Here is a 14,084-nt window from a genome sequence, read left to right as displayed (position 1 = left end):
CCTCTGGTTTTATTTATTTTCATAGACCTTTTATTCCTGTTAGGTTTTCTAAATCATCTGCCCCTGCACACTGTAATGCAAGTACCATAAGAGAAGGGACTGTATGTTTTGTTCATGGGTAAATCGTTAGCATCCAGAACAGGACTTGGTATAAAGAGGACACCTGAATGTCAGAATTCCCCAGCTCCAGCCCAAAATTCACATCTAATCCTTACACGTGAGTGAGATTAATTGACTCTTAGGAATAAAATATTAAAGGCTCAAACGCAACTAAGGTTTCTGGAATTCCTCTTCTCCTGACTTAACTTTGCCTTCTCTCCCATTCTCCACTAATTATAATTCCATCTACTCTTTTATCTTAAAGAGCTTATTTATTCTCACAGTAAGAAGTACCAATTTTTAGAGATGATGTGTACTATCCCTACTTTAAACCCAACATCCTTGCCCCACAATTCCAAGCCCAAATCTCTTGCTATCAAAGAGGACACTCATGTGTTCTTTGTTTAAAGAACAAGTTCATCACTGCCTCCCTATGCCTGATAATGGCATCAGCTGTCACCCATTCAAAATTTTCTGTCAACTGTCATTCAGTCTGTCTTCTCTTTCACTCCCCATTTCGAATAAAGTGTTCAGTCCTTTTTTAAATATTTCTTTCATCTGCCACTGTCTTTCCATTTTCAACTCATTAACCTATGTACACCATCACACAAAAAGGGGTATTACTAAGCTTTTCAGAGGTTTTACCACCACCACCCAATGAAACCTTATAAATCCACCTGGCAATAATCAATATTTCTGTGGAGGCTGTTAGAAATACCTGACCTAGTAATGTAACTATACACTGCCTAACACAAAGGCTGTACTCAAGGAATAAGAACTGATAAGACAAGAAACAAAGGCATAGTCACATTGCACTCCTGGTTGTCAAAAGTTCTAAGCCAGCCAGGCACGGTGGCACACACCTGTAAAACCCAGCAGCTCGAGAGGCTGAGGCAGGAGGATTGCGAGTTCAAAGCCAGTCTCAGCAACTTAACGAGGCACTTAGCAACTCAGTGAGACCCTGTATCTAATAAAATAGTTTTTAAAAGGGCTGGGGATATGACTCAGTGGTTAAGTGTCCCTGGGTTCAATCCCTAGTACCCCCCACCCCAGAAAAAAGTTCTAAGCCATCCCACTGTGAACATTAAAAAAAAAAAAATCATTAAAGGAGTTTCATTTAAACATTCAACAGTACATACTTCCACCTGCACAGTACAGAAACTTTCTTACAACTGCAACTTATTCCGGATGCATATTTATTTAAAGACCAATTAAAATATTTATTTGGAATCCAGCCTATTTTTTTCTTAACTTGTAGAAATAAGTTCTCAGGATTATGTGTTTTTCATATTTAGTAGCAGTTTTCTCTCTCCTATCAATGATGCTCACCCCTAGTTGATCCCAAATATGAACTAAAAGAAACCAACTTCAACATAATCTTGCCATTCCTTTGATCATTGTCTGTTTTTACAGGTCCAGAGAACGGTACCTCAAGTTCAACAAACTCACCTATAACTAGTATTTTTCTTCACCAAAACAGCATAAATCACTATGATTTGACTCACTTAACTAATTGAGAGTACAATATACTGTCACTTCCCTTTTTAAAAGGATAACAAACTACCCTACTTATTACTACTAATAAATGTATTTGAAACCTGAAGTTTAGCGATTCTTCAGTAAAGTCTGTTAAGTTCACTTCAACACATAATTATATACGAAGCAAGGCTGAACCTTGCTTCCCTAGCAGAATGAAACTTGTATAAGCTTAACAAGGTTTACATTGGTTTCTATGACTAATTTTAGAAAACACAGACTCAAATCACAATTTTACCACCAGTGAGCTATGCCTGTTATCACAACACATTCAGACCTCATCTCCTCATCTCTAAGATGGAATGGGGCTGAAGCAGATAATATCGAAGGTTTTTATTAACTCTATACTTCTAGTAGATTCCAAAAAGGAAAGATCAGGAGGCTTCTAACTGATCTTTCTGCCTCTACCCTCTTCTTCCCAATTATCCTTCATACTACCATCAATAATTTTTCCCAAACTACTACAGAATAGTTTTCTGTTACTGTTACAAAAAACACCATACCACCAACTCAGTAGCTTTAAAGAACTCACATAGATATTGTACAATTCTGAAAGTCAGATGGCTAAAATGACTTTTACTGGACTAAAAACCAGGTTATTAGCAGGGCTATGTTCCTTCTGAAGTTTCTAGAGAGAAAAAGTGTTATCTGCTTTTTCCAGTTTCTAGAGGCTGTAATTCCTGGGCTCATGGTTCCTTTCTTCACCTTCAAATTCAGCAGTGTGGCATCTTCAAATCTCTGAAACTGACCCCAACTCTCTTCACACCCTCTTTTACTTATAAGAATCCCAATGATTGCAATGGATCACCAGGATAATCTTCCATCTTAAGATCCATAATTTAATCAATAAGAAGATCCTTTTACATTATAAGGTAAATACATTCAGTTTCTGGGAATTAAGATGCGGACTATAAAATCCCTAGATGAAGACACAGGAGTCAATCTCTGTGAACTTGGTTTCTGCAAAGAACTCTTAGATAGGATACCAAAAGTATAAGTGATAAATAAATAATAATCTGGGCACTATCAAAATGGAAATTTTTTAAAAATTTTTTTTAGTTCTAGATGGACACAATATATTTATTTATGTGGTGCTGAGGATCGAACCCAGTGCCTCACATGTGCAAGGCCGGTACTCTACCACTGAGCTACAGCCCTAGCCAAAATGGAAACTTTTTGAACTTCAAAGAACATCACTAAGAAAGTAAAATGACAACCCACAGAACAGCACATTTTGCAAATCACAAACCAGATAAGGAACTTAAGCCCAGACTATACAAAGAGTCTTTACAACTCAATAATAAAAGACAATCCAATTTTTAAATGGGCAAGGAATCTGAATAGATATTTCTTTAAAGATATATAAATGACGAGCAAGCACATGAAAAAAGTGATCAAAATCATTAGCCATTTGGGTAATGCAAATCAAAACTACAATAAGATATCACTCCACACCCACCAACAGGGCTACAATCCAAAAGTCAGACAATAAAAACATTGGCAAAGATAGAAATGGAAAGTCTCATGCACTGCTGATGAGAATGTAAAATACAATAGCCACCATGGAAAACAGTTTGGCAATTTCTCAATATATTAAACAGAGTTATCATATAACTAAACAATTTTACTCTTAGTGTGTATACCCAAGAAAAATAAAAACGTATTCCTATACAACAACACTATTCATAACAACAAAAAGTGGAAAGGACTCGAATGAACAATAACTAGAATGGATAAACAAAATGTGGTATAGATAGATATACATCAGATTATTCATCAATAAAAAATATCAACACAAGCTCTAAAATAGTTAAAACTTGAAAGCATGCTGTTAAAAAGACAGTCACAAAAGGTCACATATAGTTGACTCCAACTACATGAAGTTTGTAGAATAGATAAATCAATAAAGATAAGTAAATAAGTGGTTGCCAAGCGCTGGGAGGAGTGGGAAGTGAACTACTAATGAGTATGACATTTCTTTGGGAGTGATAAAAATGTCCTAAAGTTAGATAATGATCATAATGGCACAAAGGGAAATGTAGACTGAGCATCCCTAATCTAAATAAAATCCAAAATGCTTTTCCAAAACACAAAACTTTTTGAGCACCAATATGATGCCACAGTAGAAAACTCCACACCTGAAAATGTCACACAAAATTATTTAAAATTAATTTGGGGCTGTGTGTCAAATATGTACATAAAACAAATTGATTTCATGTTTAGACTTGGGTCCTAAGATAGCTCATTATATATACACAGATATTTCAAAATCAGAAAAAATTCAAAACATGAAACACTTCTGGTCCCAAGTATTTCAGACAAGGGATTCTCTACCTGTATATAAAAACCAATTAATTATACTTTTGAAAGGGAGAATATATGATATGTGAATCAACAAAGATGCTCTAGAAAAATCTAAGGCATTCAATTCACATGAAAACTAACTGATGAACATATATCATTCCCAAGTAATCAGGAAAGAAAATAAATACACAAAATATTTTCTAAGAGCATGTATTTTTCTTTATATGTTAAAATTAACAAAATCAACTATGCATAAGAATTATATGAATGACTCATGTTGGAAAAAAATAACTACTGTAAACAGCAATGGTTAAAAATAATTAAATACATAATGAACAGCAGTTTTAAAATATACATCATCAATGACTCCTTGGTGGTCAGAAAACAAAATTCCCTCACCTTTGTCTTCCTTTGGAACTAAGCTTCAACACTCTATAGTCATCCCACATGATTCCCCAACAGAAATTCAGCTGGAATTTACCCTACCACCACTCAACTAACACCACCCTTATTTGCCCATCTCCCTTTTGTCCTAAACAAATTAAGGAGATGTTTCAACCATCTAATTGGTCCTGATTAAAGGCCTGACTCAAATCCTATCACAAACTTTTCTCACCCTCTCCAGAACGTAGCAACCCAACATCCTCTGACCTCTCACAGCTCTGTCAGTAGCTCTAGATGGCTCCTCCCTAATAAGCACCTTTCCAGCCCCCCAATGAAGTCAATGCACTTCCACTCCTTGTCCAGCCTCAACCTGTTAATTTATCCATTTCATCCTATAATTCACTCTCTTCAAGAAGAATGGTGTGTCAGCTTTCACCCAGTCTTAAGGTAAACAACACTCTTGCCAATGACAGGGTGCCACCTAGCTGCAACACAAGGTAACTCACAATGGGAATGGGAAAAATCTCCAATTTTACAGAAATGCACAGCAATAAAAGAAAGAAGCCACAGTACAGTACCATTTGCAGGGCAATTTGTTTCATAGGTACATCTTATCACCCTGACTAGATTACCTCACAAGTCTTACAGGTATTATTTGTTCTCAGCTCAGTTTCATCATATACTAGTCAATTCAGTATTTACTAAATCAAACTCAATTCCTGATGCATAAAAAATTATTTGGTAATCTCTATCACAAGAGTATGAGTTTATTACAAATAATGAACAACATAGGTAAGTACAAAATGAAAAGAAATCACATTTACTCACATATAATGGAGCTTGTTGTGGATTAAGTTTCATTGCCCAGGACACTGAAACAGAAATTGAAGAAATAAATGAGAATTAAATTGGAAATGGTCACCAAAAATATAAAAATCACCCACAGCTCTAAGAGTACAATCCTATGTCTGAGGTTACTGTGTGTGTATATGTGTGTGCGCGCGCATGCGTGTTCAGCTTTCCTTAGAGATTTGGGAAAAAGGAGGCTCAAGGATTACAGAATTCCTTGTATTCCAGCCACTTTTCAAGTGGGGAGAATGATTTTCTAATTGAAGAAGAAAGACAAAGGCTTCACTGTCACAGAAAACCATTGATCAGATATTTAAAGCATTTACCAAAGCAAAACCATTAAATGTTCATTTGTGCTTCTATATAACCCACCAAACTCACAAAATGCTGCTCTACCCAAGATATCCCCCTAGTCCCACTAAGGAGTTTGGGGAAAGGGAAAGGAAGTAGCAAAAGACCACTAGAGCTCTTTTGCTCACTGCCATCTTCTCAGAGAAGATGCAGCTTGCCTTTAACAGCTAAAAACTCACCTTCCTCAAAATTAATAGCTGAATTCCTTAATTATTTGTCATTAAATGAATGCTCACAAAAATCTTATGAAGAACTTTACAGAAGATTCCCAATATTGTATAACACATTTCTGAATATTAAGAATAGCATGTGGGATTTCAGAATGAAAAACATCCTGAATGTGACTATAAGCTGATCTTCAGGGCACTCTTTCCTTCCAGTACACCTAAAGAAATCTACACTAAAAACCAACTTTAAGAAATGTAATAGTAACTAACTCTTTTAGTAGAAAATTTTAATTATATTTCAGATTCAAATAACAAACACTGATGAAAAAAATGGCATGCTTGAGTAATTGCTCAATGTATTAAATATCCATTTAATTTAAAATTAACTCACTGTGCTCTCTGGCCTTTAATCAGCTTTCCCGGTCCTGTTCAGACTTGCTGAGATATGGGATTTAAAGAACCTATAAATTTATAAACTAATGTGTGTTGAATAACTTAAGAAGTGTTCCTGCCATCACAGGCAGAAAAAACTGATATAAAAATTAACACACTGGTAACCCACAAGAATTAGAGAAATCTATGGGTACAAACTAATGACTTTTCAGCCCTCTTATGCACCATAATTTGCCAAGGAAACTTGGAATACTGTGTAAGGACCACAATATCAACTATCTGAGGGGCTCCCACTGCATACAGATGTGAACTGAGAGATGAGAGAGCTCAGAGGGCTCTAATGAAGAGCTGATACCATCTGAACTGCTTGAACTATGTGTTTATCCAAATGTATTTCAAAGCCATAACCCATAACAAGTTGCTCTGATAAGAGGATTAAAGAGGGATGACAAAGTGTCCTCTCCCACTGGTCAAAGAGCCAGGTCATTGTGTTGTTGGCAACACAGGCTACTGAAAAGAATATATCTGTCAAAAGTAATAAAAGTAATGACCAGAAGGCTCCAGAAACAGATTGGTTTTAAACTTCTTCAATGATGACACATGAGGGGAAAGAGAGAACTAAACTCCATTGGGTTTTATATATGATATTGTATTCATTCTCCATTAAAAAAAAAAAAAAAAAGATCACTTTTCTCATTTCACTGGTGGGGGAGTCTTTTCAAAAATTAAACATATTTAAGACAAAGAGCAAAAAGTAAATGGGAGAGCCTAAATTCAAACACTGTGTGATACCAATACATTTTTTTCTCCACATTGCCAGTTCTGATCAAGCCTTCCCAAAAAGAAAGCTAAAGAAATGTACTCTGTCCATGCAATGGTTTCAAGACAGAATGTTAGGAAAAAACCCTACAATTTCTTCCTTACCTAGAAAGCAATGAATGACTTAAAGCAAATTCACAAGTCCAATAGGGCTGTTTTCATGTTACAACCAATACATGAGAAATACTGACAATAAAGATTGCCTAGCACTTGAAAGACTAAGAAGAAATATCAAAATTAAAAGACTACACGACATGGTGTTAAGTACGATCAACAAATCTACCACTCAACAGTAAAACCAGCTAGAGTTTTGAGCAGTCATAAATGTAAGGAGTGTGAAATAAACAGAAGCATAATAATTGTTTTTATTCTTTTTTAAAAAAATAAGTTGTAGATAGACACAATATATTTATTTACTTTTATGTGGTGCTGAAGATTGAACCCAGTTCCTCACATGTGGAAGGCAAGCACTCTACCACTGAGCTATAGCCCCAGCCTCTGTTTTTATTGTTTCCACATTTTTCACTTTAAAATGTTGAAAGAAAACAAAATTTCATAGTTCAGTGTCATATAAAAGTGACAAAATCACTTTATGTCAAAATAATACTCTCCCAATTTTAATGCAACTGTCGCAATTATATAAACTGATGTTGTCCCCTAACACTCACACATAAATCTCTTAAGGTACTTTAGAGAAGCAAAGGTTGTGGGTACAAGTGTTCCTGCATTTTGATATAAACTATGGTCGGTCTTTTCTTCATAGGGTACAGTGAGGACACCATCATCAGAATGAACCAAAGATGGGCATACAATGCTTAAAAGATAAACAATAGCACAAGTTTTAGAATTTTTGAAATTCATGCTGTTCACAAAGGAGTATGCAGAAACTCAATTACCATACAGGACTACACAGAAACTCAGGCATGAAGTGATATGGCAGTATGACCTGATTCAGAGAGAAAGGGAGACAGAAAGCACCTCCACCAACCAATGTGCCTAAGCAAATGAATGCAAAATCTTAAAAGTTACAAAGGAAGCTACACCTAAATTAAATTTGGTGTCTATGGCAGTAGTCAGCCATCACTGTAAAAGGCGGGGCGAACAAATATTTTAGGCTTTGCAGGTTGTCTCTGTTACAACATATCTTTTTTTAATGAATATAGCTGCATTCTGATAAAACTACTTACAAAAAGAGGCAACATGCTGGAGTCAGCCAGCTGGTGACAGTATGCCAACCCTTAGTTAAAAACTAACAAAATACCTCTTAAGCTCAAGAAGGATTACATCCATATTCAATAGCTTTGTTATGTCTCAATGATGCTGTCAGCTAAAAAACACTCCTCAATACAGGAAAATTATAGGGTGCTGCACAACATTCTCTAGACAAGAATCAGATTAATCCAGATTCATGGTGTGACTTTGAGCAAGTCACTTGACTTGTCTAAAACTCAGCCTCCTTATTTACAGAAACAGCCTAATTATTCCTGCCTACACTACAGTGTTCGTGGAAAAATCAAAAACACAATCCAAGTCCAGCACTTAAAGCACACTGCCAAGCACAGAGAAGCCACCACTTCTTTCTCTTGCAGTTTCTGAATGTCAACAGAGATAAACCATGAAAGACATCTAAAAACCATAAATAGCTAAATGAAACCCTTCAGGTACCCAGAGATATCTTTCTGACACAACCACAAAAAAAGAATGTGGGGTAACAAATACTGAATTCTTAAGTGTATGTATCTCTGGGCAGTTCAGGGAAATTTCATTCCTAAATTATCCGTTTCTTAACTGTAACTATTCAGAAAAACAGATATTACTTTTGCAAAACAGTAAGAAACATACACAGAGCAAAGTTCCCCGTCATTCAACATACCACAACTAATATGGATATGATTAAAAAGACATAGTTTCCTAAAAGTGCAAAACTGAAATCAAATAGACTACAGAATCCTTTAACAGGTGCTTCACCTATAATGAAATGTCTCTTAAAAGCTGGGCAGGGGGGCCAATATCATATCAGGTAATTAAACTATTAACTTTCTAGTGCCTGTTTAACTGAGTGATATCTCATTTCTTAAGGACCAGCTGTCCCAGTCTGATAAACTTATCAACTCAATTGACATGGTTTTTATCATTCACAATAGGGAAGCTTCCAAATACATACACATACACATACACACACACACATACACACACACACATACTCACATACACAAAGAGGGGTGTGTGCAAATCACCCCTCACATCTGCCCCAGTCCCAACAAGAAGGGTATAGCTGTTTTAGTCTCACCCAAGTGTACACAGAAGATTTTTACCTTCCAAGTATTTCCATGGCAGAATATGTTTCAAATAAATCTCCCTGGCCAGGGACCTTGCTAAGACTGGGTTACACAGTCAATGACACTGTATGCTCTAGATTCTTGTAACAAGAGTCAATTTTCAGTTCTTGAGGAAAATAACAGGATCCAAAGAGTCTTTCCTTCAATTCTAAGGAATAGGTGCTGGAGGCTATAAGCCTGTTATATACTGGTTGAGGAAGTTAGGGAGGCTGAAGAGAGGCATTCTGAACAAAGAAGAAAGAAGCAGGGCACACAGAGTAAATAGACTTTTCCTGTTGAAGATGCCAGGTTCTGCATAAAAAATATAAATACCACATGTACCAAATATATTTCCTGAATGAGATACTGAAGAAGTCTGACAGCACTCATGAATGCTTTTCTTCTGCTGTAGCTACGCTAATTAATAATTGTGCAGTTAGCCTTAAACAGTGATTCTTGAACCTTAGTGTACTCGAGTATCAGTTGAAGGCCTTGTTAAGTAATACAGATTCTTGCCCCCACCACCATAGAGACCAAATCAGACTAGATCTGATGATGTTTCTACTCTGGCCTATACTTTGGGAAACAATGATATTGAGGCCCACAACATGTGTCTTATTTTCATTTGGCAGACAGCATTGCTCTGCCCAACTATCACATGACACAAGACTTACTACCACCAAAAAAAAAAAAAAAAAAAAAAAAAAGCAAAGACCTCATCACAAATGGGAGAGCCATAGCAGATAGAGAGGACAGAAAGGAAATAGGGTTCATAGGGTATTAATACTCCACAGGAAAACAAATGAACATAGCAAATTAAAACAAAAATCAAAACAGCAAACAAAAACACTAACTCCCACATTAACTCATCTAATTTATTCTTTAATCAATGCTAGATTATACAATAGGAAAAATGATAGTGAATTTAGGGCAAACACACATACACACAAAGTAAATATTATGAAATTTTAAAAAGTTAGAATTCTTTCAATATAAAAATGATTTTAAAAAATTAAATTTAAAAGAATCAAAACTCAGACTTTTTTAGAGTTTACTTTGAAATTCACATGGAAGAATATAGCATAAGAATAGCAGCTATTATGAATACAAACAACAATAAGTGTTGGCGAGGATGTGTGGAAAAAGGTACATTGCTGGTGGGACTGCAAATTGGTGCAGCCAATATGGAAAGCAGAATAGAGATTCCTTGGAAAATTGAGAATGAAACCCCATTTGACCCAGTTATCCCTCTCCTCTGTCTATACCCAAAGGACTTAAAAGCAGCATACTACAGGGACACAGCCATATCAATGTTTATAGCACCACAATTCACAATAGCTAAACTGTGGAATCAACCTAGATGTCCTTCAGTAGACAGATGGATTTAAAAAAATGTGGATTTATACACAATGGAATATTACTCAGCAGTAAAAGAGAATAAAATCGTGGCATTTGCAAGTACATGGATGGAGCTGGAGGAGATAATGCTAAGTGAAGTTGGCTAATCCCAAAAAAACAAATGCTGAATGTTTTCTCTGATATAAGGAGGCTGATTCATAGTGGGGTAGGGAAGGGGAGCACAGGAGGAATAGATGAACTCTAGATAGGGCAGAGGGGTGTAAGGGAAAGGGAAAAGGGCATGGGGCTAGAAATGATGGTGGAATGTGATGGTAATCATTACCATAAGTACATGTATGAAGACATGAATTGGTGTGAATATACTTTGTATACAATGGGAAATATGAAAAATTGTGCTCTATAAGTGTAATAAGAATTTTAATACATTCTGCTGTCATATATAAATTTTTAAAAAATTAATTTAAAAAGCCCAAAAAATATAGCATAGTGTTTGCAGTGGGTACTGCCTCCTTTTCTTATGTTTATTAAACTCAATGTCTGGAACACAAAGACTCAATGATGGTTGATAATTTTTTCATTTTTCTGAGCCCCTAGAAACTAGTTATGCAGTTTCAGAGAGAAATCATATATGGCTCCTGCTGATTTAATACAGGACTTATAAATGTAAACAGATTTAAATTAAGAGTATAATTAGAACAATAATAAAAGATCAGTAAGGTGGGAGCCCAGGCAGAAATTACTAGAGGAGGCAACTGTGAAGGAGTTTCACCAGGTAGAATTAGGAAGAGCATAGAGTCAAAGGAAGAGCAAGCACAACACATGATAGCACAATGAGTTCTTTTTTTTTTTTTTAAGAGAGAGAGAGAATTTTTTTTTTTAATATTTATTTTTTAGTTCTCGGCGGACACAACATCTTTGTTTGTATGTGGTGCTGAGGATCGAACCCCGGCCACACGCATGCCAGGCGAGCAAGCTACCACTTGAGCCACATCCCCAGCCCGCACAATGAGTTCTTCACAACAATACAGACTAATGAAAAGTGCAAGCAGAAGATGACAGGGATGGAGTCAAGAGAGGCACTTATGTCAATTTATATACCTCAAAGGTGCATGGCCTTAGAAACCAAGGAAGAGAGAGGGAAGAAAATAAAACCATTACCATGACATGGCTCTACAATAAAGAAATCATAGCCATTCAAGAGAAATGGCATCAAAAAATTTCTGCCCCTCTCCCACCACCATCACCACCCTTTTTAAGCTCAGTTCAAATTTCTGTTATTTACAATTGCATGTTGAAAGATTCACAAAAAGTAGCATTGGATGTTTATAATCACATAACCTAAAGTCAAGCCCAGACACAGCCCAGAATCTGTTGTTGGTCACAACTAATCCAGAACCCTACCATGGCTCCCCTGAGGTACAGCAAGCCAACAGCTGGCTTCCAGATGAATCTGCATTAGAGTCTTCGTCCCTGTCCCTAACCAAATCCCATCAGCCACAAAACTTATAATCAAGAGGGGTCTGTCTCAGCATCAGTCCTGATCATCTTGCTTCCCCAGGGAAGGATCACTGCCAGCTTACTTGCCTCTGCTTGTAGACTGGGTGCCAGAGCCTTATCACCTGAGAAAATCTCTCCATGCTCCCTAGGAACCTCTGACTCAACCTTCCCCAAATGTTATTTTTGTTTTCTATAGCACCCTCTCTGCCTACACTGAAGTAAGCAATCTTTTAAAAGTGTTCTTCTGAGGTACCAATCCTTTTCTTTAGGGATTTCTATGGGATGGTACTAAAATTATAACCTGCCATGATTCAAGAAGGGAAAAGTATAAAACTAAAATGTAATTGGCTTGGGGGACGTATCTGATCCATCTTTAGTTTTCTTAGAACTTCCAACAGTTGGAGCATTGCATAAGCTTAAATACTGCAACCACAGACACACATGGCCAGCACAGCAACTAATAAGCACACTACACTGCCTCTATTAAAAAGACTAAATAAATTTATTTTACACCAATAAGCCACTTTGATGAAGATATTAAAAGAAAAAAACTGCAAAGTCCTCATCTAGATTGGAAACAACCTTTTATTGTTTAAGAATGTTTTAAACAAGCCCTGAAAGAAGAATGTAAAGATTAAATGAGACTACTAATATAATTCAGAGGTGGAGACAAACAGACTTGGATTTGAATTATAACTCTGGTACTGGTACTTACTGACTATTGTTATCTTGGACAAGTGGCTTAATTGCCAAGCTTTACTTTCCTTATCTCCTAAATGGGGATAAATAAGAATAAAAGATATGTGTAAATGTCTAATCCAATTGTAGGCAATAAAATCATAAAATTAAGTTCCTGTTCCTAATAATTAGTGTGAATCACTAAAAACCATTTCAACACTAACTTCACACCACAATCAACTCCTACATCTTTTAGACCCTCTTAATCACCTGTGCTGATCTTGAATTCTAAACAAAAAGTATTGCTGAGAGAAAAAGAGACCCCAACATATCTGGTGTTCTATTAAACACGATCTTTATCATTGCTGAGCTCTCAGAAGCCACCCACACTTTTCTTGCTGTCCCTCTGGTACGTCTGAACTATGTTCAAGCCCCCCCCCCACCACACGCAATTATCTCTGTGGTCTTCTTTGCACTCATTTTCCTTCAGACTCTGTACACACCAACTGTGAGCATCATGCTCAGTCCAGTCCTACCTTTGCACATGTGAAGGCCTCCTACCCTTGGTGATTCTGATTATAGGATTACTGCTAATATTTTAACCCACACAATCAGCAGTGACATACCGTCTGGTTTTTTCTCTTTGCACCAATACCATTTATGCCACAATATCTGGCACTGTGCTGGGCCCTCCCCCACACACACAAAAAAATACTAAAGAAAAACATGTTTGGTATGAACATCAGAGGCAGAAATTAATTAGATTTCTGTGCCATAGTTTATGGAAAGGGATCAATACATATAGCTATAAAAATCAAGCTACCAAAACCAAAATATCTAAGGTTAATCTAGTCCCAAAAGGTTCATCTAGTAGCTCATTAAAGACAGTATGGATCCTGCCAAGTGTTAAGGAATCCAGCCTTAAGCAATTTGTTTAATCTGCCAGAGAGGTAACAGGGAGCAGATTCAGAGGACAACCTCAAAGCGAAGAGGAGGGCAAAGGGTTATTTAATACTATACTTGGGTTCTCACATGATGGTTGCTACCTCTGGGAAGAGGAACATGCACATGTTATTTCAATTCTCCTTTGGTGCTAACACAGGCCTGTGGTTTCCTGAAAAAAAAAAAAAAAATGGTTTCTAGTGTTTTGCAAAGATCTATATGGAGAAGAAAACTCCCAGTGGCATTCCACAGGTGAGAATTTTGCCGCCAGCTGTATCCTGTTATCCAAAGGAAACGGAACTACAAGCTGCCTGGAGGTCCAGGCAAGGAAGAGCAAGACCATAAATTCAATAAGTGCTGACACTCTTATCCCTATGGCAATAAGAAT

At 36.6% G+C, this 14,084-nt stretch overlaps 1 protein-coding gene across 11 annotated transcripts in view; it reads right to left on the bottom strand.

The window, feature by feature from the left end:
- Positions 1 to 14,084, bottom strand: part of AKAP13 (A-kinase anchoring protein 13) — a 351,990-nt gene that overhangs the window by 270,839 nt on the left and 67,067 nt on the right. For all 11 annotated transcript variants that reach the window (XM_081292573.1, XM_081292574.1, XM_081292576.1 and 8 more), the window contains exon 2: positions 5,152 to 5,195. In XM_081292573.1, coding sequence (XP_081148699.1) covers positions 5,152 to 5,184 — 33 coding nt within the window. In that variant the 5' untranslated portion in view covers positions 5,185 to 5,195. The remainder of the gene's footprint in view (positions 1 to 5,151; positions 5,196 to 14,084) is intronic.

Source organism: Spermophilus citellus (assembly GCF_964194105.1).
Source record: "Spermophilus citellus genome assembly, chromosome: 4".
NCBI classification, from domain to species: Eukaryota; Metazoa; Chordata; class Mammalia; order Rodentia; family Sciuridae; genus Spermophilus; species Spermophilus citellus.
This window is presented reverse-complemented; position numbering and strand designations above follow the sequence as displayed.